This window comes from Lissotriton vulgaris, chromosome 11, assembly GCF_964263255.1.
Source record: "Lissotriton vulgaris chromosome 11, aLisVul1.2, whole genome shotgun sequence".
Lineage (NCBI taxonomy): Eukaryota > Metazoa > Chordata > Amphibia > Caudata > Salamandridae > Lissotriton > Lissotriton vulgaris.
The window spans coordinates 353,139,828-353,166,126 of record NC_141699.1 but is presented as its reverse complement, the minus strand read 5'-3'; the positions used below and the strand labels follow the sequence as shown (position 1 = coordinate 353,166,126).

At 43.9% G+C, this 26,299-nt stretch overlaps 1 protein-coding gene across 1 annotated transcript in view; it reads right to left on the bottom strand.

Moving 5' to 3' along the window:
• Positions 1–2,130, bottom strand: part of PROM2 (prominin 2) — a 379,221-nt gene extending 377,091 nt beyond the window's left edge. Inside the window, exon 1 of the mRNA XM_086943323.1 lies at positions 1,710–2,130. Coding sequence (XP_086799449.1) covers positions 1,710–1,980 — 271 coding nt within the window. The 5' untranslated portion in view covers positions 1,981–2,130. The remainder of the gene's footprint in view (positions 1–1,709) is intronic.
• Between the last annotated feature and the right edge of the window lie 24,169 nt (positions 2,131–26,299).

The following is a 26,299-nucleotide window of genomic DNA, read 5'->3' as shown; positions in this document are numbered from 1 at the left end:
GTTTACATTGCCCTGTCTTTTTTCCCGTTGAATTTTGGTGATAGAATCAAGGACCCCCGAAGCCCCTTCGGCCTTGTATACTGGCCTTATTCATCTTAAAATTGCATCCGGTGCCTCCTTCTTCTTACAATGTTGTTATCCCCCTGGCTTAACAGTGCCCCAAGCGCCCCTTCCTGGCGTGTATGCTGTTGTTATTCCTCTTATCATAGAATCTAGAGCCTCCTTCTTTTTCCCTTTCTTGTGGAGAAGTGTGGTTCACTGATTAGAGGAGGCATACCCTGAAGCTGAGGTCAGACCCGGGACCAGGGTTCGATTCCTGACGCGGTAGGGTCCTGAACCCAATTGTCCACGGACTCGATAATTCTCACTTTGGTGCCCATTCTAAGCACGAGTTCACACTATGCAGCTCTGGGCAACAAGCTTGCTTTGCCCATTCTAAGCACAAGTTCACACTATGCAGCTCTGGGCAACAAGCTTGCTTAATCTCCACAACGCCCCCCGGTGGGATGCCTGGCTTTCACCTTGGGGATGCCCAGCATGGGTGATCTCACAGGGAAAAACCAGGACGGGTTCCCAAGGCAAGCGCCGAGATGCCCAAGGGTACATCGAGCGCTATATAAGAACACACATACATATACTTGTTATTGTTCCTCTTGTCATCACTCCAGGAGCCTTCGGCCTCTGTCTCGCGGTGTCAATGCACCCGCAGTTCATTTCTGCCTTGTAAGCTGTCATTACTCTATTTGTGATTGCACCAAGCTACTTTCTTCCTCTTACAGCGTCATTATATGGAAGTCAGTGCATTTGGAAATGTCATCCTTCCATCCAAGATTCCCTTGCCAGAAGAGTTTTTCGAGACTTTGGATCTAGAGCTCAGTAACTGATTCTTAGCCTGTAAGAAGACCCTTGACAATGGGACCAGACCTCCATTTCTTCAGGTACAATGCTAGCATTTCCCATCAAATTAGATCTAAAGATTAGCATTTTCTCTTACTTTTTAAAGTTTCACTTGAGATAGGATCTAGATTTCCTTCCTTCTCGCAAACTGCAAAAGTTTCCTGAAGCACTTGATCTAGAACCCCGTATCAGCTCTTAGCCTGTAAGGATTCCCTTGACGGAGTGGTTTCCATGACACCCGATCTCCCTCCCCTCTTGTACATCGCGAAGATGTCCCATGACATTCGATTTGGAGCCCAGAATTGTCATCGTGACCTCTGAGGATTCCCTTGACAGCGAAGTTCCTCGTGACATTGGATCGAGAGCTTAGTAACTATTTGCTAGCCTGTAAGAACGCCCTTAACAGTCGAGCCAGCGTTCCCTTCCTTCCTTTATGCTAAAAGGTTGTCCCATGGTTCTGTACCCCAGCATTGGCAATGTGACCCCTAAAGATTACCTTGACATTTGAGCTTCTAGTAACTTTGCCTCTAGAACTTAGTATCAGTTTAATAGCCTGTAAGAACACCCCTGAGAGTGGAGCCAGAGACCCCTTCTCTCTTGTACAGTACAAAGACGCCCCATGACCCTGGATTTGGAGCCAGAATCGTCATTGTGGCCTGTAAGGATCCCCTTGACAGCTTAGCTTCTCATAACATTGGCTCTAGAACTTAGTATCTGTTTAATAGCCTGTAAGAACACCCCTGAGAGTGGAGCCGGAGATCCCTCCTCTAAGGAGTTCTTTTGCTTTGGAACAAAAAGTGGGTGTCACTCACCTGATGGGAACTTGTTCGGCTGCACAACACCCAAGAACAGGTGTACCATGCTGTAGAGTGACCCCCAGGTGGCAGGCTCGGCGCGCGCTACCACAGACACGGTGGAGTTGGCACCAAGGTCAGTGAACTGAAGCACCTCCGGATTCTGTGAGGCCGCACACTGCTGGCCTCGGACTGGACCCAGCAGTGACATGGCGGCAGCCAGGAACAGGCACTGAAGAGGGACTCTTAGGGATCCTTCCCGCCATCCTCCAAATCCAAGAGGCGCCATGTGTCAGAGAAGCAGCCGTCCCGAAGAAGTGCGGAGCAATCCAGCTGCCCGCAAGCATCATGTGAGGAGCTGCCGGTGACGGATGGGAATATTTCAGCATGTGTCCCTCAGGCTGGGCTGACACAATCCATGGCCCTCCCCGTCTGGGTGTACCTCCTTCCAGTCCGGCCACCGCCTACCGCGGCCGCCTCTGCCAGGCCGCTCATCCGGCCTGCTCTGCTGCTGGGATGGAGGCGAGGACAAGGGTGGGTTCAGCACTCGGCTGCTGTTCAGCGCGGAGGAGCCTGTAAAATCCAGAACCTGACGGGCCGGTTTTGTGAGTGCCAGGTAAGGATAGGCCCATCGCCCGCGGCGTTGGGATACGCATCTTCGTCATCCCCTTCTTACTCAGCATCGCGGGCGGGTACAGATGTGCAGCGCATCGGATACCTTTAAAAAGGATACGCATTCACAGCACATCTACGCGGACCCATTCATAACAGGAGAGTTCTGTCGGAGGCGGGAAGCAGCCATTCGCTTTGCTGACGTAACGGTCAGAGCTGCCGGCTTTAGAACTGGGAAACCAGGTAGGAGCCCCGGTGTCGCTCAATATCCAATGTTTCTGCGCAAATCACTCAATCTCCCCGTGCATCGCCCCCCTCCAAAAAAAATGCAACGTATCTTTGTATAACATAACGGTTTCTCATGTAAAGCGCTCCAACCTCTTTGGGGTGACTTCGCACTTTGTAAAACTGAAATAAAAAAGACAATGAAAACTAAAGCTATATGCATAGACCCTTGATGGTGTCAGGCTCTCCTAGCAAATGAAAGCTAGTGTGCTACCTGGGGCTTAGAGTCCGTGGCCTAGCTCCCGTTGGTTGCAGGAGGTGCAGTGCTGCGAGGTCCAGAGACATAGGATTCCACCGCCCCCTGATTATTGCTGTAGTTTATCATTCAAACAACAGTCGGGGGACATTTCCTTCCTTGCTCTTGGGCCCAAGACACAATCGCTACGCCATTGCTTAGAGCCAGAGTTAAGCACTGCAGAGAGCTGGGACTTAGATAACTGGATCCCTAAGAAAGGCTGGGATTTAGACCCCATGGACCAAGAGGCCATGGCGCTAAGAGCGGAAGGGAGCAGAACCTGAGTAGCCATGGGGCTTAGAACAAATGGAGCAGACTATTGGGAATCAATTGGGAACCAAGAAACAGAGTAAAAGATGAAGTATTCAGAAGACAGGGGACTTAAAATGCATGGACCAGGCAATTAGGCGCCATGAAATGCAGAGCAAAAGGATCAGCTATTGAGACGCTATGGAACTTACATAAATGGATACAAAATTCTGGAGCCATCAAGACTTCGAGCAGAGTGGAGCATCGACAATCAATGAGATGTAGAGCAACTGGACCCAACACTGTAGAGCCAAGAGAAATAGTGCAACAGTGGCTGGCATGTGGGAGCCCTGGGACTTAGAACAAATGGACCACAGAATGAGGAAACACGAGAGAGAGAGCAAAAGGACCAACTGCTGCAAAGTGTTGGGGCTTAGAATTAATGGACAAAAAATTACATAGTCATGCGACTTGGAACAAATAGAACAGACGTTGGGGAGTCGTGGTCCAGAAGACTTTGGACTGAACGCAAAAGGCCTTCAGGAACTATAAGGACTTAGAGGTGAAGCGGCAGTCCCTTGAGAAGCTGTGGGACTTAGAGCACCCAGGGAGTCCTTGAGAAGCCTTGCAATGAAGAGCAGCAGATCTTAACGTTTCTACTTTTGTGGACCCGCTATTGAATCTTTACTGGAACCTGAGGCCCTCCATTGAATCATTATTTGAATCCGCGGAACCCCACAGAGTCATTTCTGGAAGCAGGGGACACTAAGCATTTTTATATGATTTGAGCCACAAAACAATAAACAAAAAATACACAAACAGGTTTGCACTAAACAAATACACAAATGATGAACATTTTATTTTATTCATAAATAAATATGAAAAAAAATCAACATTTTAGTTTTATTAGAAACGTTGGAGCTTTTCTAAATTCAATGGAGGACATTCATTGTCCATAATATATAGAGTTTGATGCACTTGTACTGCTCTCTCAAGCCAATCTGAGGATCCTTTTATCATTTTTGGCCTCCAATTTCAAATTATTTCTCATTGACAGAGCGTTTTAAAATGCTCAATGGTACATTTTGCTTCTTTAGTTAAATACACTTTACTAATTTCTTATTATTACTTAATTTTCTAAGCAGTCGCAGACCCCCTGAGTGGGGTTTGAGGAACCCATGGGTCCTCAAATCACAGGTTAATAACCACTGATGGAGAGTAAAGGGGTATGTCAGACAAAGGGGAGTCATAAGACTTAAAGCAACATGTTCACACATTCAGAAGCAATGGGACTTAGAATTAAGGAAAAACCAATGAGCAGTAGTGGGAGTGTGAACAAAGGGAGAGACTAGCTAAAATATTTAGTAGATTGATCCTTGTATCTGGAGCGCATTGAGTAAACAAAAGCAGTCATGGGGCAAGAAACACAAAGAAAATAGGCCTGGGTAAAATTATTGCCACAGCTGCATAATCCGGTGTAATTCCAGGAATTCCACATTACTCTTGTTACACAAAATTCCTGAAATTTTGCTGTTACACTACATTGCGTAATCACACGATGTTTGCAGTAAAATCTTGCTTGGGCGATAATTGTGAATTTCGCACACTCCCCCCAAAAAAACCCACCAATACCAGCAAGTGGTTTGGGTCTCACAATGAGAGGCTAGTTACTGGGGGTTATTCTGTATTTGGCTCTGCACTGATTTAGACAGTAAGAGATGCATGAATAAGAGACTGTACATTGCCAGATTGTACTTCCTGTTGCTCTTCTGCATTTTGTGAAGTAGGAGCAGCAAAAGTATTTGCTTAAATGTGTCCAGGGCATGGAACCCAATGACTGAGACATGTCGTAGTGTGTCCTCAGACACAGGTTCCAATGCTTATTGGGTGTGAGCTGTCCTACAAGATAGAGGTTGGTCTGATTCTGGAAGTGGAAAGCAATTGGGTTACAATAAGGCATCTAGATAATTTGTACAGGGATTGCAAAAATCTTTTCTTGCGTGCATATTGGGTGATTGCGCCCCATCTCGGAACTCAAGCCTTCTATTGGGGCAATGACCTTGAATGACATGGGAATCAAGAAAGGTTAGATCTAGGCTGTCAATAAGCCATACAATGAACAGCCAATGCTTGGTAGATTGTCAAAATAAGCCATCTTATTTGAATGTGCACCACATGACTCACTAAACTTTGGAGGAAATGCAATAGGTGGTATAAACAGTTACAGTATAACTACCTTCACAGATATTGTAGGAAACAATGTCTTTATTTCTGTCATTGTCTTTACTCTTACAAAGAATAAATAGACCTGTTGGTGCACAGAGATGCCTTTGGTGAAGACGATGGCGTCCTGGGAGCTGAGTCGTGTTGTACATGGCTCAGTGAATTATTTGCCTGCTGCTGAAACATGCAGTGATATGAATATCAGGAGTTTGCATCTTGGCAAGGAAGACTTACGGCCACATGCATCATTGTTACATTTTGCGATTTCTTAATTGCAAAAATTAAGGAATCGCAATTAAGAAATCGCAAAATGCTATGCATTAAGAAATCGTAATATTTTTAGCGATTCCTTAATTTTCCATAATTGCGATTCACTATTTGCGAATCGCAATTAAGGAATCCCTTCCCATTGATTCCTATGGGCCTAGAGGCCCATAGGAATGAATGAGAAGCCATTCTCATTTTGCGATTCGCAATTAAGGAATCGCAAAATGAGAATGCTATTTCAAGGGTGCAGGGGGGTTCCCAAGGACCCCCTCCCTGCACCCCTGAAATTTAACTTTAAGAACATTTTTCACACACACATGCCCCAAGGGCATGTGTGTATGTAAAATGAAACTTTCACTTTTGTGCATTTTTGAAAGTTTTAGCAAATTATCATGAAGTTCAACTTCATGGTAATTTACCTCTTCCTATTTACGAATTCGCAAAAAAAAATATTCATGCATTGCATTTAAGAAATCACAAATTGCGATTTCTGAAATGCAATCGCAATTTAAGAAATCACAACATAATTGCAATTCCTTAAATTGCGAAAAAATAAAAAAACATGATGCATCCCAAAAAAGGAAATTGCATTCGCAAACGGCCGAATTTTGCGATCCGCACCGTTTGCGAATGCAATTTACCTTGATGCATGTGGGCATAAGAGTAAAATGTAATACTTACAGCACTAAGAAACATCAGAAGTCTGGTATGAATGTTGTATATAAAACAAGCTATTGAGAGGCAAGCGTCACAAGGAAACCTGTGCACAGTGATTTTTGGAGAATGACATGGGAATCAAGAAAGGTTAGATCTAGGCTGTCAATAAGCCATACAATGAACAGCCAATGCTTGGTAGATTGTCAAAATAAGCCATCTTATTTGAATGTGCACCACATGACTCACTAAACTTTGGAGGAAATGCAATAGGTGGTATAAACAGTTACAGTATAACTACCTTCACAGATATTGTAGGAACCAATGTCTTTATTTCTGTGATAGGAAGGCATAGGCTCCAGTCTGGTGAATGAAGGCAGCCCAAGGACTCCTGGGCAGGAGATAAAAGAATGGCCAGGCAGCCAGCCAGTATATGATTGAGAGAAAACGGCAAGTGGGAATACTGCACTAAATTGTAACTGGAGTGAAAGAAATGCAGTGCAATAATGAAGTCAATCAATGTCTATGCCTTGGGGATAACCACATTCCCTCCCTTTATGGAAGACACAGTGATAACCCTGGCTAAGGGCTATAAACCCTTCACACCCCAGAATGACTGTTAGCAGCGAGAGTCAGTCCCTAGGAGAGGAAGGCTTACTTTATCAAGACAAATGAATTCCACCTCATTGAGTTTCTTTTCCTCATTTGGAGTATTCTTGGTGATTTATGTAATGTCAGAATATGACCTGACACCAGCAGCCATCAGGGTCAGTTTCCTTGTCTTCATTCTGTGTCCATTGCTCTTCTCTAGTGAGGCCTAATCTGACTGTACCCAATACCATTGGAGAGAGAACCCTTGTATCTATGCTTCACTGGTACCTCATTCCAGAAACTACTGTTGCAGGGATTCTGCCCAAGAACAGAACTATGCATAGGATTACGGGACCTTAGTGTACAGGGACTGATTCAACCTACCACCTTAGTACCCATGAGCCCAGGACGACTAGCTATAGTGTCTCACTTGCCCTCCTACTCACTCGCAGTTAAACAAGTTATTAGACACCCCAGAACACAACACTCCGGAATCTCTCAGTACTCGTGGTTGCAATACACACCTTTTCACTTACACTCTTGTACCTGTCCAAAATAAGATCTGACAGAGACACAAACAAGTTTAAAGTATTTATTTTAACTAATTTGTTCTAACATGCAGTAAGTATAAGTGCCACAACAAGAAGGAAAATGCATAATACAAATACAGTCAGCATAGCAGCTACTCCATAAATCATGAAGAGAGATGTCATCATGAAAAGACAATAGACCCTATCCTCCCTCCCCTTGCTAAGAAGCAGTATATTATATATCAGAAGGACTCTGGGTTTTGTCTGCAAACCCCATACCTTAGACTATAGATGCTAGTTCTACATCATAGGTGCTGTCTCGCTCGTCTCACTTAAAAGGTCCCGCTCCAAGTGTGTGCCCCCTAGGCATGTATCCCAATATTACCAAAGTGCAATTTCCAAACAACAGCTGGATTGGTATGTTTTATCTAGGTACTAGGGCCTGACCAGAACAGAATAACAAGGGGCATTGTTTATTGACCTTGTCACATCGTTCAGACTAAATTCCAGAAACTGGCAGAACGTGAATACATCAATCCGTTCTCATGTGAAAAGTACAAAGTCTTTGCAAAAATAAAAGCCATGTAGTAGCGTGCGCAAAGCCGCAATCCTTCTGCAGAGCTCATGCTAACTTTAAGAAGACGAGAATGTCCTCATGGGCCATGTGACACCCTCCCCTTGGTCAAGTCAGTAGTTCCCGGCAAAAGAGAACTCAAAGGTAAGCAGGGACAAAGTGGTTCGATCAAAGGCTAAATCGAGATCTACGGGCAAATAGAAAGCACGGTGAACAAAGAAAAAAAGAAAAAGAGAAAAGAAAGTCTCAGTTCTCATCTACAGTGTCTCTTTGGAGTCTAAAACATCCCGGGAAAAGTGGAATGCCATAATCTCCAATAGGCCGTCTGAACCTTCCATAATAAAAATGTATGCCATCCAATTGAGTAAATTGAAGGAGCAGGCATGTTCCTCATATCCAGAAGCTGCCAGGAGCATTTCATTGCAACCTGCGTTAAATTTGATGAAACTCTGATCCAAGAGACGCTGTGCACGAGGAAAGGTACTCAAGCCTGCCGACGCTCCAATTAGAGGATCATACACAAAGCGCCTACCCATGGAACAGTCCTGGTCATGGGTCATCAAAGGACCCATCAACAGTTCATAATCCAGGCCAGCGTGTGATGCACTGGAGAAGTAGACATCCAGGGCCCATTCAAAGGGGCACCAGAGGCAGTAGAACACATGTTGCACTCTGGTGAAGTAGGCATAACGGATGGTCAGCCAAGATTGGTCCAACAAGAAAATCTTGACCTTCTCGGACGCCTCCAAATTGGAATGTGAGAGAGGCCCCATTTCCTTGGATGGTTACAACAATAGGAGAGCACCATTTGAGAGTCCCACTAGAAGTAAGCATTTTTTAGGAAATCGACGGGGGACCAAACAGACCAGGGTCAGAACTCAAAACAGGGGACAATATCAACATTCAGAGAATCCCTCACAATACTTACGACCAGACGGAATCAATATTAGAGAGAATAACAACACCCTCTCACATTGATCCCATCCCTATCTTTAATTTGTCAAAAACTGCATTAGATGAACACTCCCTTAAACTTCTGTCACAGGGATTATCCATTGTTCCTGGCATGTTTCTAATAAATTTGAATTGACTTGAGATATTCAGTCATTTTTTAGAAAAATCAGACTCAATAAATTCTTTACAGATAGAAACCACTTTGGAGACGTCAACAAGACAGGTGTCCACCCCATCACTATGTTCACCCCCTCCCTTAGGAGATAGGAACTGAGGTGGATATATTTGAGAATATCGTGTATGCTAAAATCCAAACCATGATGCAAAACATTGTTAAACCTCCATATAACTTGAATTTTGAGTAACATAAAGCCCTTAAAAGTTTGTCATATAATCAGGAGGTCTCTATCAAACCTAGTGATAAGGGAGGTGGCATTGTAGTCTTGGATAGTGCTGATCCTGACAATGTTGAATGTTCCTGAACATTATGTTAAAGTCGGTACAAAACGGGGTGGTGATGGATGGAGCATCTGAATAAATCAAACACTCACACTCAGTCAAAAGATCTGGGTTTAATCCATCACCGTTCTTTAGCCCACTCTGCCATCCTAGTTCAGACATGGCTATATGCAAATCAGTCTGACCCTGTGCCTCATGGGAACAGTCCAGCCCGAACTGCCAAGCCATGTCTTCCCTGGACCGGAAACAAGCTTCCGAGGACTGGTTTCTGGCATTCCAGCCGTCTTCAGCCCGGCTTGCTTGAATCAAGTGGCAAAGTGAGCAAGGGACTCACGTCTGAGCATACCCTGCCACACTATGGCAGCCAAAAGCAGTACAAAAGGGGGTGGTGATGGACGGAGCTTCTGAATAAATCAAACACTCACACCCAGTCAAAAGATCTGGGTTTAATCTGTCACTGTTCTTTTGCCCACTCTGCCACCCCAGTTCAGACATGGCTATATGCAAATCAGTCTGACCCTGTGCCTCATGGGAACAGTCCAGCCCGAACTGCCAAGCCATGTCTTCCCTGGACCGGAAACAAGCTTCCGAGGACCGGTTTCTGGCATTCCAGCCGTCTTCAGCCCAGCTTGCTTGAATCCAGTGGCAAAGTGAGCAAGGGACTCACGTCTGAGCAAACCCTGCCACACTTATGGCAGCCAAAACCGGTACAAAAGGGGGTGGTGATGGATGGAGCATCTGAATAAATCAAACACTCACACCCAGTCAAAAGATCTGGGTTTAATCCATCACCGTTCTTTAGCCCACTCTGCCACTCCAGTTCAGACATGGCTATATGCAATCTGTCTGACCCTGTGCCTCATGGGAACAGTCCAGCCCAAACTGCCAAGCCATGTCTTCCCTGGACCGGAAACAAGCTTCCGAGGACCAGTTTCTGGCATTCCAGCCGTCTTCAGCCCGGCTTGCTTGAATCCAGTGGCAAAGTGAGCAAGGGACTCACGTCTGAGCATACCCTGCCAACTTAGGGCGAACAAAGAAAAACCAAAGGGGGTGATCGACGGAGCGTTGACAGTACAAGCATATAGCCATGTCTGAACTGGGGTGGCAGAGTGGGCTAAAGAACAGTGATGGATTAAACCCAGATCTTTTGACTGGGTGTGAGTGTTTGATTAATTCAGATGCTCCGTCCATCACCACCCCCTTTTGTACCGCTTTTGGCCGCCATAAGTGTGGCAGGGTATGCTCAGACGTGAGTCCCTTGCTCACTTTGCCACTGGATTCAAGCAAGCCGGGCTGAAGACGGCTGGAATGCAGAAATCGGTCCTCGGAGGATTGGCAGTTCGGGCTGGACTGTTCCTATGAGGCACAGGGTCAGACTGATTTGCATATAGCCATGTCTGAACTGGGGTGGCAGAGTGGGCTAAAGAACAGTGATGGATTAAACCCAGATCTTTTAACTGGGTGTGAGTGTTTGATTGATTCAGATGCTCCGTCCATCACCACCCCCTTTTGTACCATTATGTTAAAGTCAGCATGTATCCTGAGCAGAGAATTCAGACTGAGATACTTAAGAATGGATCGCCCAGAGAGCTCTTGACCGTGGCTCTATTTGCAGTCAAGAATTTGAATACCTCAATAAACCTTTCAATAGAATTCTGGTTCTCTATGGAGTTCCCAAAACTCATAAAAATACGGTTAATCCTCCTTACAGACCCATTGTTTCCACAATTGGGTCACTCACCGAACCGCTGTCTAAATATGTGGATGTATTTTTAAAACCCCTTTTAGCTGAACTTCCAGGCTACATCAGAGATACGGGCCACCTCATTGGCAAAATAGAAGGGATCAACTTTAATCCCAATACCGACATGCTACTGCGGGGAATGAGATTTTGATATCAATTTATGATTATGATCAATTTAATAAATTATCTCATTCATCTATTTTGGACCGCTAGTATCTGTCATTGAGGAAAAGACAACTCTCTTATAGGTTAGACAAACCCCATTAACTGACGCCACTCGGAAGAACCACTTACAACTGATAAAGTTTAAAAGTTTTATATAAAAGTCAAATTTATATGCGATACAATCCACTCAGGATAAAACCTCAAAGTATATAAAAGAATACAAAATCAATTCCAATATCAGCAATTTAAAGCTTCGATGTGAAGTGGTTCCTTGGCGTCATCTACAGAAAGAGAAAAGTATCACGTTAAATCTGTCCCTACTCTATGCTATGTGACATCCCTACTTCGCAAGTTTCTTCCCTAAAAAGGTGTCAGCAGTTTGACTTCCAAAGAAGTTCAAACTTTCTTAGCCTCTAAAAGGAATCCTAAGTTTCAGAAGCAGTACCCTATCTGCCTACCCATCCGCTCTCTCTAAGGGTCCTCGGCCTACTGCTCCCTTGCGCTCTGATCTCTCTCAGCGCATCTGCTCAAGGCATCTACCCTTGTCTTCGCTCTCGCCTTAGCCTAATGCTAATTGCTCTGCTCTCCTCCCCGGGGTGCTGTCCCTAAAATACACAATCACAGTGTGGGTGGAACGCCCCTTGACGCCCACCACGGACTTTCCCCGATGATGTCAGCTTCTGGCTTCTTCCATTGCTTCATCCCTTTCGCCGTCCGTTAAGTTGACCTTTCTTCTTTAGATGTCATCTTCATCTTCTTATTGGCGACTTCTACTGACACTTTCACATCAGATGTCATATGAACTTAAACAAGACTTTAACTTACAACTGCTATTCTTTGACCTTCTAGGTCCTGTGAATGGTCATTCAAAAACAAGTTTCAAATTCTTAGCGCTTCTCATCACGTTCAGGCCATAAACCTCGTCCAGCGTTGTCACCTTAAATCTAACAAGTGCTAGACTTCTCGGCTCTCACGTCCACATCAAACTATTTACGACTCCTGTAAGTCCGTTAAATTATATACATTGGACTGTGCTCCTGCTAACCCTCGGTCAGTCAGGTTAGAATCACAAATGACCTAAACCCTTCTAGCATTCCCACAAAAAGCCTTCTACACAGTATAACCTTTAACACACTTATATATATATTCGTATTTAGCAAAAATCAGTTATACATATGAGAATACATTATACATAGAATAAACTACGTAAAGCATAACTTTATATTTATCGCTCGCTATATCGCTTTATATATGTTCTACACATTTCTTCACGTTTCATCTCTCCATGTTTCATTTCTCGCCGTTTCTCCGTTTAAAAGTTACACACGTACATGAATTCTACTTTGCACGTTCTACATTTCGTAAGCATTTCTACACCATCTCTACATCAGCCCACTACATATACGGGCCTTCTAAATCTAATACATGTTCTTAAAGTGAATACAATTACATTTCCTATATCACTTTGGATTATATCGGCTATCTTATGCTATATGTGTCGACTTCACTTTACGATATACATTTCATTCCTACGTTTATACGATGTGCTTGTAAATACGGCCTATACATAATTTCTATTCAAATTTGCGCTCTCTCAGTCCCCCCTTTGATGACTTCTAGGAGTCATCACTAAATGCAATTTGAATAATATCTCTAAACAGAACTAGTTACAATATTCCCTCTTTTCATCGTTTCGAGAGCTCTTAAACTTTTGTACTGTTGATCTTGTAAAGCAGCTAATCTCTTTTCTTGCTCTCTCATTGTTCTTTGTAACCGGTTCGATCTATACCATTTATACAATTTTACTAAACCTAACAATGTGATTATACAAATTAATACTATCAATACAGGCTTTATTATGTACCATACTATGCTTTTACCAAGGTTGGCAAACCAACTTCCAACCTTTCCTACTCCATGACCGACTTTTTCCCAAACGTTTATTTTTGATAAATCTTCGATCTCCTGATGAATCTGTGTAATGTTCCGTATGACTTTCTCAAGTGGTTTTGAATTATCAGGAATATAAGTACAACATTCCTGAACCTTCAAAGCCTTACAAACTCCGCCTTCTTTTGCTAGCAGTACATCTAAAGCAAGTCGGTTCTGAAGAACCATTGCTCTAATCGACTGCATCTCGCCTTCTACCAACATTAATGACCTTGCAGTACTTGCAGATAATCTATCCACAACTGTAGCCAGTCTCCTGATCTTAACATCGTTAAGTATTAAACCTAACAATGGAAACATCGCTCCGAATACATCTCCTACTACTTCCGCATCTCCTACTTCCCTTTTCACTCTTCTCGAAGCCTTTCCTTCTATTATCTCTACATCCTTTGCATGATATATTTTGGGGAAGACAATTGCCAAGTAACACGAACCATACCAATTGTCAGGTAGTTTTACATAGGCATTTCTTCCACATACAAAATACACATTCGGAATAGCTTGCATTCCTTTCATAAAGTCTTTCGTATAGTACTCTAAACGAAAAGCATGTTCGCAATTCACTTCACCTACAAATACACTCTCGTAATACGTCTTGCTTCGAGTTAAACATAACTTTCCTTTCTGCGTTCTATCCAATGCTATTGGACCATTGCTACCTTTCTTTTTATGTGCCTTCTCTTCTTCGGTCCAATCCGTTTTCCATTGTCCTGACATTTTTAGAATCTTCTGCCTTCTGTATCTATCATCTACTTGTCCTATGAACTTTTTCTCCACCTCTGATACTTTACAAGTTAGATTATTTCTGCGTGCATATGACGTATCTAATGTATCCCAAGGAAGAAAGAATTTAGCTAGTCTATCCTCCTTTTTGTAATAGTCCCACTTATTCATTTGCTTATAATTCGGAACTTCAGGCAGTACCGAATCATAATTTGAAAAGTAGTACTCAAATCCTTCTCTACTATAAAATATACTAAGCAGTAAACTACATGTTATCCCATAAGTCAATGGGAGATGATGATATCTAATGCCTTCGTCTACAGAAGCCGGCAATTGCATACAAACGTAGCAATCTTTGGCCTCCATGGCATCGATATACTCGTACAATAGTTTAGCATATGCGTTTGACCTAAAGTTTCCCTGTGACTCGTCTACATGTAGTCTACGAGCTTCATCTGCCAATAACGCCTTTTCACGTATAACATTGCTCTCCTCCTTCTTTCCCACAAGAGCAGGTTTCAAAGTCGTTATAGGCTGTACATTTGCTGTTTCTTTATCTGTTTCATGTCCTATTATGTATGATATTGTCACTACTGTAATTATGAGAAATATTACTATTGCTATAAGTGTACCTATTATACATCTAGCTTTTCGGTTTGGGTTGCCGTTCTCCATGTTATCAAAACAGCGTAGCTCCTTCTTTTGCGAAAAGTTGGTCCTTCGGCAGTCTTTGTTTGCTTTATCCGCTTTCTCAATCTGTAAAGTGCTTTTTATCAATAAAGTCTCTTTTTCGCAACAATGTCTTTTTCTCTTTTTAGCAGCAGACAACCCTAACCCTTCTCCGTCCACTAAATGTAATCCCTAATTTTATTCTTCTTTCCACTCGGCGCTAGGTTATCTTCTTCTTTATAGCTTATATACAAAAGTCTTTTATGCATCAACAATGATTTTCGGACCTGCGGCTTTCACAACAATTTCTAATAATTCAAACCGAATTACTTTTTCTTCTTCTTCTGACATTTGCTGGCCAAAAGTTGGAAATTGTAATCTTTTTAGCACTAGATCTTGAATTTGACTCAAATATGGGGGTATGGGAAGTGTGAAAGTCAGTAATCCCTCAGTCTCGAGTCCAGGCGCCAACATCCATATCTCCACTGCCACAAATGGATCGTGATCGATTACCTTCACGCTCTTCACTCTCCCAGATTTCTGTCCCCAAGACATCTGCTAGATAAGTCCACTCTGGGGTGGCGTACCTTCCGCAGGGCACACGTACCCTTCTCGATCTCCTTGGACTTTCAGTTCCTGAATCTGTAGTTTCCTCCTCCTGATCCGATTCTTCAGCGATCGGGACAAGAGTTCTTTCTTGCTTTTCTTCCGAGCTTGGCCTTTTCCTTCTCTCCGGCCAATTGGCTTCGTCTCTCTTTGTCCTTCTGCTCCTTGTTCTTGGACCAGTCTCTTGGTCACTTTCTTCTTGCTCAGTATCTGTGTCTGACTCCCAATTACTTTCTTCTCCTAAGGTGACTTCAGTCTCACTGATGTCCTGACCTTCGTCAACCTGTTCCGTCTCGATCTCAGCCTCTTCGCTCACCTCCACAGCTTGGCTTTCCCCCTCTATGGCTTCTCCGCTTTCCGCTGGATTCTCATCCGAGAGAGGAGCTGTCTCTTCTAGAGGTGTTGGCACTCTTCGGGTGTGTGAGGCATGTATCCAGTTTGGCAGACCTCCACACTTTACTGCAGTATTTGTCACAAGTATAACTTGAAACGGTCCTCTCCAGCGCACGTCTAAGCAGTTCTTTCTTACATGCTTCTTCACCAGGACCCAGTCCCCCGGACTCAGGTCATGGCACAAATCTTGTGCTGATGGAACCTCTGCAGCCTGGACCTGGAGGGACACAGAATTAACGGCGTCAGATAGTCCCTTACAGTAGTCCAAGATCAAATCGTCTGTGATGTTCACTAGAGCTGCAGTCGGAACCGATGGCAATCTCATAGCTCTCCCCATTAGCACTTCATGAGGAGAGAGACCTGTTTTTCTATCCGGTGTACTACGTATGCTCATAAGAACCACTGGAAGTGCGTCTGGCCAACTCAGGGATGTTGCTGAACAAACTTTGGCAAGTCTGGACTTTATCGTGCTGTTAATTTGCTCTACAATCCCTGAAGCTTCTGGTCGATAGCTGCAGTGTAACTTTTGATCGATATTCAAAGCTGAACATAGCATCTTCACTATTTCGCTGTTAAAATGAGTTCCTCTGTCCGATTCCAAAGAGGATGGCACCCCAAACCTCGGTATCAACTCTCTAAGTAACAATTTTGCTACTGTAAGTGTATCGCACCTACGTGTAGGGTAAGCCTCAACCCATCTAGAAAATATGCAAACTATCACTAGAACATATCTGAGTTTGTTGCATTTAGGCATTTCAATAAAATCAAGCTGCATCCTATTGAAAGGCCCCCCAGACCTCCCAATATGACTCAATGTAACTGGTGTTCTCTTTCCTACGTTTAGTTGCTGACAGATCGTACATCGCTGACACACAGCTTCTGCCGCTACTCTAAACTTGGGATTAAACCACGTTTGTCTGAATACTCTCACCATAGCATCTCTTCCTATGTGTGCTGATCCATGCAATTTCCTTGCCATTGGACTAACAAGTTCATTTGGTAAAACTGCTCTCCCATCGGCGGAGATCCAGAAATTCATTTCACTTCTGGAACAACCCGCTGTTTCCCAACTCTTTTTCTCGTCATCTGGAGCATTTTCCTGAACACTTCTTAATTCATCCCACGTATCTACAGTATCTAGCAACATTGTCAATTCTGTTCTTTCCTGGATTCCCCCCACTTTTACATCAGTGTGAGAATATCCCTGCTCTGCGCAATAACGTGCTACTTCATCAGCATAGCGGTTTCCTAGTGATACAAAATCAACATTCTTTGTATGCGCTGCACATTTGACCACTGCTATGGCCATCGGTTTTTGCAATGCCTCTAACAAAAGTCTCACGAATTCTCCATTCCTAATAGGAGAACCCGAGGAGGTCATGTAACCTCTTTGAGACCATAACTGCCCATAGTCGTGAACTACCCCGAAACCATACTGGCTATCGGTGTATATGGTGACTCGAAGTTTGTCGCCCGCTAAGCAAGCACGAGTCAAAGCAACAATTTCAGCTACCTGTGCGGAGTGTACTCCTTCCAGGCAAGCGGCTTCTATAACTCTGGTAATCGTGCAAACTGCATAAGCTGCTCTCAGCTGACCGACATTGTCTCTTACACATGAACCATCAACAAAGAAGATTTCATCGGGGTCAGTCAATGGTTCATCCACAATATCGGGTCTCGGTTTGGTACATAGTTCAGTCACATCAAGGCAGTCATGATCTGTACAATTTTCATCATCCACTTCATTCGGAAGTGGCATCAAAGTTGCAGGATTCAAGACAGAGCATCTTTTTAGGGTCACATTCTCGGCAGCCAGTATGACTTGCTCGTAGCGTGTGAGCCTGCTATTTGTCAGATGCTGAGTCTTCGTCCTGGTCATTAACAATTCTACCGAATGAGGTACATACACAACTAATTGATGACCCATGACTACACTCTCAGATCGTTCAATGCTGACACCCGTTGCGGCTACGGATTTGAGACATCCGGGCAACGCTGCGGCTACTGGATCTAATGTAGCCGAAAAATACGCTACTGGTCTACGCGCATCTCCGTGGATCTGAGCTAAAACTGCTAAAGCGCATCCCTCTCTCTCGCAGCAGTAAAGCAAAAATGGCTTTGTGTAATCTGGCATTCCTAAAGCCGGGGCGCGACATAAGTCCTCCCTCAGCTGCAAAAACGCCATCAAACAATCTTTGTCCCATGGTACCGGATCACTTACTCCTTTGTGCGTCAGTTGCAATAAAGGTTTTGCCTTCAGTGAGAAATTGGCTATCCACTGCCGACAATACCCAACCATACCTAGAAACATCCTGACTTCTCTTTGTGTTGTAGGCGCGTTCATTTTCATGATCGCCTCTATTCTGTCTGGAGACACCTTCCGCTTTCCTTTTTCAATCCTATGGCCCAAATATTGCACCTCAGTCTTACAATATTGCAATTTACTTGGAGACACCTTGTGTCCATTCTCGGCCAAGTGATTTAACAAAGTTATGGTGTCTTCTCTGCAAGCTTCCTCAGTTTCTGACGCAACTAGGAGGTCGTCTATGTACTGGACTAGAACTGAATCCTTGGGCAGTACTAGACTTTCGAGATTTCGTTTTAATAACTGGTTAAAGATCGATGGGCTTTCTGTATACCCCTGAGGGATACGACACCATGTTAAAACGCGATCTTCCAGCTTAAAAGCGAAGAGATACTGGCTCTCTTCATCTAAAGGTATCGAAAAGAAAGCCTGGCACAAATCTATCACTGTAAACCATTCAGCTTGGAACGGTATCTGGAATAATATCACTGATGGATTCGGTACCACTGGACAACATGAGACAACAATATTATTAATCTTTCGAAGATCCTGCACTATTCTGTATTTTCCACTAGGCTTCTGCAAACCCATAATCGGGGAGTTACATGGACTTCCCACGATCTCCTTCAGTATTCCCTGTTTGATCATGGATTCGATCACAGGCTTTATTCCTGCAATCGTTTCTGGTGTCAACTTGTATTGCGGGGTTCTTGGATACTCAGCATTGGGTCTTACCAAGATTTTTACTGGTTCTACTCCCTTGATCAGTCCTATTTCTTCTCCAGTAAAATCCCACACCTCAGCTGACACTTTCTCCCTCAAATCCTGTGGAAGTTCCTCCACTGTTAAGGTAGGATATAGTTCCACGCACTCTTGCGAGTTTACAACTTTAAAATCAGCATCCTCATCATTGGTCTGCACTTCTACTCCTTCAGGTGTACAATGTATTGTGCAATTCAGTTTACACAATAGATCTCTTCCTAGCAAACACACAGGGCTAGAATCACAGATCACAAACTGATGTTCGTCACTGTAATTCCCTATCTTTACTGACACTGGTTCGGTCAGAGGATTCGTCATCCTCTTGTTTGCGACTCCTACCACCTGAATCGTTTCTCCCGATATTGGCAAATCTGGGACTACCGCTGATCTCAACGTGGATCGAGTAGCACCCGTATCTACCAAAAAGGTTGTAGGACATCCAGCTACTTCAGCCTCTACGTATGGTCCTCTCTGATCTACTTCCAGAGCTGCTCCTAGAGTGCAGTCTTCCTCCCTATTCACTCGTTGCCCTGTAAGAGGATCAACGTAGTAGCATTCCTCTCCTCCTACAAACAAGGGCATTTGTCTATAGGTTTTCCCTCCGTTTGTGATGCGAGGTGGTTGAGGAAACGGGGCTCGAGGAGTCTGAGTCCCCCCTTTGATAAACTTTCCCTTCGGGGCTGCGGCTCCCTTAACCACGTTGTTCTGTACCTCTTCCTCCTCTGGTTCTAATTCCCCTGTCTCAACATTGTAAGGACACTCGCGTCGCCAATGTCCCACTTCGTTACATTGATGACACCTCGTTGTCCTTTTCAGTGTCGCAATATCCATTCTCGGTCTCGGTCTTTCTTCCTCATCTCTGCTCTGATTATTCTGTTTCTTTGCTGGCGTTCCTGTTCCCTGTTGCCGCTGTCCACCCTTTCCAGCTGCTTGCATTTGCACCAGCATTAATTTTTCTTTGAGTTTCTTCGCTTTCGAATCTATCTCATCGCTACAGTACCTTGCATACCTCAGAATTTCGTCTAAAGGTTTGTTCTGCCAACAGATCAGATGCTGTTGTATCATCATGCTTATGTCTGGCCTTAATCCTAAAACAAACTTCGACACAAACTGTCCTATGTCCTTAGGATCCATTACGTCTAATCCACTGTATTGCTTAAATGCTTTCAGCAACCTCTCATAGAACTCGTGAACCGTTTCTTTAGGCTCCTGAGTTGTTCGATCTATCTTAACCCAGTCTATATCGTGCACCGGCACTTTCTCTTTTAGCCATGTTATTACTCTCTCGTATTTTTCCATGACTCTAACTGATGGACCATTCGTCCGGGTATCTCTCGGAGGCTCACAAGTAGGCCATTCAACACTAAGCTTGCATGCCGTCCACAAATCTCCGGGTACTACGATATCGAACAATGTGTTCAAATCGATCCACAGCACCTTAGAGATCTTTACGAACCTCTCTACCTGCTTGTACCACTCAACGGGATTTTCTCTTAACTTTGGGAAGGAGTTGGTGAATGCCGCCAAATCCCCCCTACTCCATGGTACATGAACGTAGTTTCCGTTCGCGATTTCTCGCAAAGGGAAAGCTTCCATTCGCATTAGGTCTGTATCTTGGGACTTCGCAATTGTACTTCTTCTAACAGATCCCCTCTTAGACCATCTTTCCTCCCATCTATCCAGATCTCTCCATATTCTGATACACAAGACTAGTTCCCGTATGTGTACTCTTAATCCAATCGTTCTACGTTCATCCAAATTTAGGTCTGTGCAATTTAGCCTATGATTGGGCTGTAAAGCTTTAGTTCGTGACAGGTCTATCATGTATCTAATTGCCAAATTAGATAAATTTTCATGAGCTGACCTCGCTCTCCGAGTAACATCCTTGGCTAAGAACAATATTTCATCTGGCACGTACAAATCTAATCTCTCTATTGCCACTGTGCCGTCAATTATTTCATCTAAGTCTGATTTTAAGCTCATTACATCAATCCGTCTGGCTTTTATTTCGGCTCTCAGTATGTCAGTCCTCGGTGGTTCGCTCATACCTCTCTCACCTCCACTATGCGCCCTACGCCTAAACACAGGTGAGTTATGAGGAGTTTTCCTTCCATCTCTTTGTTCCCACCTCTCTAGATCCCAAGCCTTTCCATCTTCTCGTGGGGTGTGGTGGAACATTGCTCCATCCCCCATCCCTACACTTCGTCTTTTTGGCTCGGTTTCTCCAGATCCGAGATAGGATCCACCGTTCTGTTCTAAATCACTATAACTCGCTTGCTGTCTGGTGTCGCTCAGTAAACGATAAGGTCCTTCACGGCCCTCCATGCTCCCGCGATCTCGATCTTGATCACCAGAAGTATGGCGAGACGCTTCGCGACTCCCTATATTCTCATGACTTCGTCTACTATCGCCGGATGCATGTCGAGACGTTTCACGACTCTCCATGTTTCCGTGATTCCAATGTCGCACATTCTCATCTGGGGCATGGTGAGTGCACCTAAAAGTATTCCGATACTCCTGTGTCCTTTGTTCTCCCTCACTGAAGGTGACGCGAGGCACTTCGCCACACCCTGCACTCCTATCATCGCACATTTGCCTATTGCCGCTGATAGTAGGACAGTTATTTCCTCTGCTTTCCTGACTCCCTCTCTCCCACTCCGGGCTGCTTTCGCCAGCTCCACAATGTGAGAGGATCCGGTTATCCTGGTCTCTCCACTCAGCTCCAGTTTCTAAACTCTTATTCCGGATCTCTTCGGCAGTATCCCATTCTTTCAGGTATTCCCTTAAATCCTTAAAGGACTTCGGTTTTGGTCCCCTTAAGTCCATTGGCCCTCTTTGTTCTACCCAGGGACCTACTTCGGTATCTAATGGGGTACTCCGACTCATCGGTGCTAGTCTCTGTCTCTGAGGATTCATCATGATCTCTCTACTCTCCATCTCTGCCCTTTCCCTATCCCATCGTGCCTGTTCCTCCTGCTGGACCCCTTCCGGGTTGTAGATTGACACGATAGGGCCTATGGTAACCGGTACTTGTAGGGCGTCCGGCATTTGATAAGACCTTGCATGTTGCGTTTCTGGCATTTTCTGGACCACGAATCTTCCCACTACTCTCTGTTCAGAACTAGATTGAGGTACTTCCTCCTCTTTCTTGGCATCCCACTCTGCTACTGGGATCGATTTATATTCCCCCCATCTAGCTCCGTCCTCTTGTGGTAATATAGGACTTGCGGCCCCTCCGGTGTACGGAGGTGGTCTATCTGTTAATAGCCTCTCTATCAGATCCTCTTCTGTCTCGCTTTCCTCATCTTCCTCTAGAGGTTTCCTTTCTCCCGTAACTTCTAGCATCGGGTACAGTTTCTCTGCTTCTATCTTTTGTACTCTCCATTTCTTGGCTTCATCATCCCATTTAGCATCCTGTACTGCCTTTACTGATCTTCTTACCCTTTCCTGGCGTCTCTTTACGCTCTTTTCGTGTGCTGTTCTAAACCACACGCTAAGTGCTTCGAACTGTGTTGGCCTCGGTAGAGGTCTTGTTGCAAGCATTACTGCTTTTAGTTCGTTCAACACATCTAACTTAAATGTTCCGAATCTCGGAAACGCCAGTTCCTTATTCCCTTCTGTTAACTTATTCCACTCAGAAATCCATAATATGGAGTGCAAGCCTACATTCACTGCCATATAATAAGCTGGTGTGCCTTCTGGTGGAGCTTCCTCTCCGGCATATAAGTTTCTTCTATTTCTCCTAAAGAGTGCTCTTAAACTCTTAAAACATTTCATTTTCGACAATCTACAATTTTCCTCTTACTCTTCCTTGTTTACGTCCCGATGACAACCACCCAACCAATCCCTACGCGGCTCTCGCTAATCGGCCTATCTCAGCGCGACTCTTCGCTTACGTCTGACAAACTAACCAATCTCAGCGCGGTTCTATGCTGACGTCACTCGTTTCCTCTGCAGCAGTTCTCCTCCGTTCTCAACTCGTCTCACGATTTCGTATGCGTTTTCATTCATACACTGAAAAATGACTACTTCCGTCCAAGCGATCACTTTTCTCTGACTGTACGGCCACAGTCTAACTGTAATTGTCACCTCAACTGACGAAACGTCTTCCCTCTTACGGTCCGACGATCGCCTCAACTGATAGGTTACTTACACACAGTAAACGTACGACCAGCGTCCGCTACTCATTCACTCACACATACGCTCCCCCTATCATCGGTCTGTCGGGAAATCAATGGTACCTCATGACCCCCTTTCAATGGTAGACAAATTACTCTGGGTGTTCGATACACCCGAACCACTTAAGTCCTCTGGACATAAGATTTCATCCGGTTGCGCGCGCTCACAACCTTCCCTCAATCACACTACAGGCATTCAACTCCGCTTGACATTACAACACAGGAACAACATAAAACACCGCAATCTTACAACGCATGACCCTTATACTCACTCTCGACCGACTCTGCTGCTTTTCTTCTCGACACGCCGTCAGCACCGTCTTCGGCTGGACTCTTCTTCTGGTCGTCGATGACTAGGGACCTTGGGGTAAACTAAACCTGGCCTAGGTCGTCTTCCTCAAGAAGATAACCATCATACTCTGCTACCAACTGCGGGGAATGAGATTTTGATATCAATTTATGATTATGATCAATTTAATAAATTATGTCATTCATCTATTTTGGACCGCTAGTATCTGTCATTGAGGAAAAGACAACTCTCTTATAGGTTAGACAAACCCCATTAACTGACGCCACTCGGAAGAACCACTTACAACTGATAACGTTTAAAAGTTTTATATAAAAGTCAAATTTATATGCGATACAATCCACTCAGGATAAAACCTCAAAGTATATAAAAGAATACAAAATCAATTCCAATATCAGCAATTTAAAGCTTCGATGTGAAGTGGTTCCTTGGCGTCATCTACAGAAAGAGAAAAGTATCACGTTAAATCTGTCCCTACTCTATGCTATGTGACATCCCTACTTCGCAAGTTTCTTCCCTAAAAAGGTGTCAGCAGTTTGACTTCCAAAGAAGTTCAAACTTTCTTAGCCTCTAAAAGGAATCCTAAGTTTCAGAAGCAGTACCCTATCTGCCTACCCATCCGCTCTCTCTAAGGGTCCTCGGCCTACTGCTCCCTTGCGCTCTGATCTCTCTCAGCGCATCTGCTCAAGGCATCTACCCTTGTCTTCGCTCTCGCCTTAGCCTAATGCTAATTGCTCTGCTCTCCTCCCCGGGGTGCTGTCCCTAAAATACACAATCACAGTGTGGGTGGAACGCCCCTTGACGCCCACCACGGACTTTCCCCGATGATGTCAGCTTCTGGCTTCTTCCATTGCTTCATCCCTTTCGCCGTCCGTTAAGTTGACCTTTCTTCTTTAGATGTCATCTTCATCTTCTTATTGGCGACTTCTACTGACACTTTCACATCAGATGTCATATGAACTTAAACAAGACTTTAACTTACAACTGCTATTCTTTGACCTTCTAGGTCCTGTGAATGGTCATTCAAAAACAAGTTTCAAATTCTTAGCGCTTCTCATCACGTTCAGGCTATAAACCTCGTCCAGCGTTGTCACCTTAAATCTAACAAGTGCTAGACTTCTCGGCTCTCACGTCCACATCAAACTATTTACGACTCCTGTAAGTCCGTTAAATTATATACATTGGACTGTGCTCCTGCTAACCCTCGGTCAGTCAGGTTAGAATCACAAATGACCTAAACCCTTCTAGCATTCCCACAAAAAGCCTTCTACACAGTATAACCTTTAACACACTTATATATATATTCGTATTTAGCAAAAATCAGTTATACATATGAGAATACATTATACATAGAATAAACTACGTAAAGCATAACTTTATATTTATCGCTCGCTATATCGCTTTATATATGTTCTACACATTTCTTCACGTTTCATCTCTCCATGTTTCATTTCTCGCCGTTTCTCCGTTTAAAAGTTACACACGTACATGAATTCTACTTTGCACGTTCTACATTTCGTAAGCATTTCTACACCATCTCTACATCAGCCCACTACATATACGGGCCTTCTAAATCTAATACATGTTCTTAAAGTGAATACAATTACATTTCCTATATCACTTTGGATTATATCGGCTATCTTATGCTATATGTGTCGACTTCACTTTACGATATACATTTCATTCCTACGTTTATACGATGTGCTTGTAAATACGGCCTATACATAATTTCTATTCAAATTTGCGCTCTCTCACTACTCTACATGGACATTGAGGCGTTATATACTAACGTTCCCCAAATAGGAGCATTAGAAGCAGTCAAATGTAACCTAGAAAAAAGTGATGGTCAAAATGATAACTTGTTTATCTTAGAATGTCTGGCCATTATATTGCAGGAGAACTTTTTTGAATTCAACAACACTATCTACAAACACATTCTGGGCGTTAGTATGGGCGCAGCCTGCGCTCCTAACATATCCAATCTTTACATGGGAGCATTTGAAGATCGGTTTATTTTTAATGAAATTGCCCCATTTTATGAAAACATCTAACACTGGCACCCCTTTTTGACGACATCTTCTTTATATGGGGTGGTCCAGAAGAACAGCTCACTGAATTAATCCTGTGGATTAATCTGTGTGACCCCCACCTTAAATTTAGTCCTAACATCAGCAAAAAAAGATAGAATTTTCTTGACATCTGGATCCAAGCCATTGGCCACACTATAGAGGTTTCTCTATATACCAAACCTACGGCAAGAAACACCCTTCTCCGATATGACAGTTATCATCCTCTCCATTAGAAAGACAGCATACCTTTCATTCAGTTCCTGTGGTTACGCAGAAATTTTACCAACATCAGCATCTTTGACCTGCACCCAGAAAAACTTAAAAATAAAATCCTCAGTCGAGGGAACCCTCATAGAGTTGTTAGGGATGCCTATAGGAGAGCCAAATATTATAACAGGGAGGCACTCTTCCACATGGAACACAAATCTGATGACGTTAAATTGGTTTGTGTCACCAGACACTCCAACTGTGACAACAGGCTTCGCCAAATCATTAACTCCCAGTGGTATATCCTGAATTCCAAAAAACAGGAGAACTCCCTTCTGAGACCCACGTTTGCATTTTGCAGAAATAACAACCTAAGAAACTCTTTAGCGAAATCTATATTTTGTGAACATAGACAATTTGTACAAAGGTCCATCACTGGGAAGGACCCCATCGGTGGGACACACAAATGTGGCAATTGCCATGCGTGCAACTTTGCTATCGTTACGACAGAACTGGAATGGGGTAAGCAAACATTTCAATTCAAAGAAATGACCATTTGTAGGTCTTCTAATGTCACATACTTCATCCTATGGCGCTGCAAGAAGGGTTATGTCAGTGAAACGAGAAGAGAATTCAGAACCAGGTTTAGTGAGCACAAATCCGCTATCAAAAACAAACAGCCAGGTGCTCTTTTAGTTGCGCATTGGTACAAATCTGACCACGTTGAAAAGGATCTCTAATGGATGATCTTGGAGAAAATTCACCATCCCAAGGATGGCAACTCTGACAGTCTCAGATGTAAAAGCGAAGTGTTTTGGATCTATACACTTCAGACGGCCTTCAAAGGCCTCAACAAACACCTACAATGGTAGAATGCTTTAATGTAGATGCCTCCCC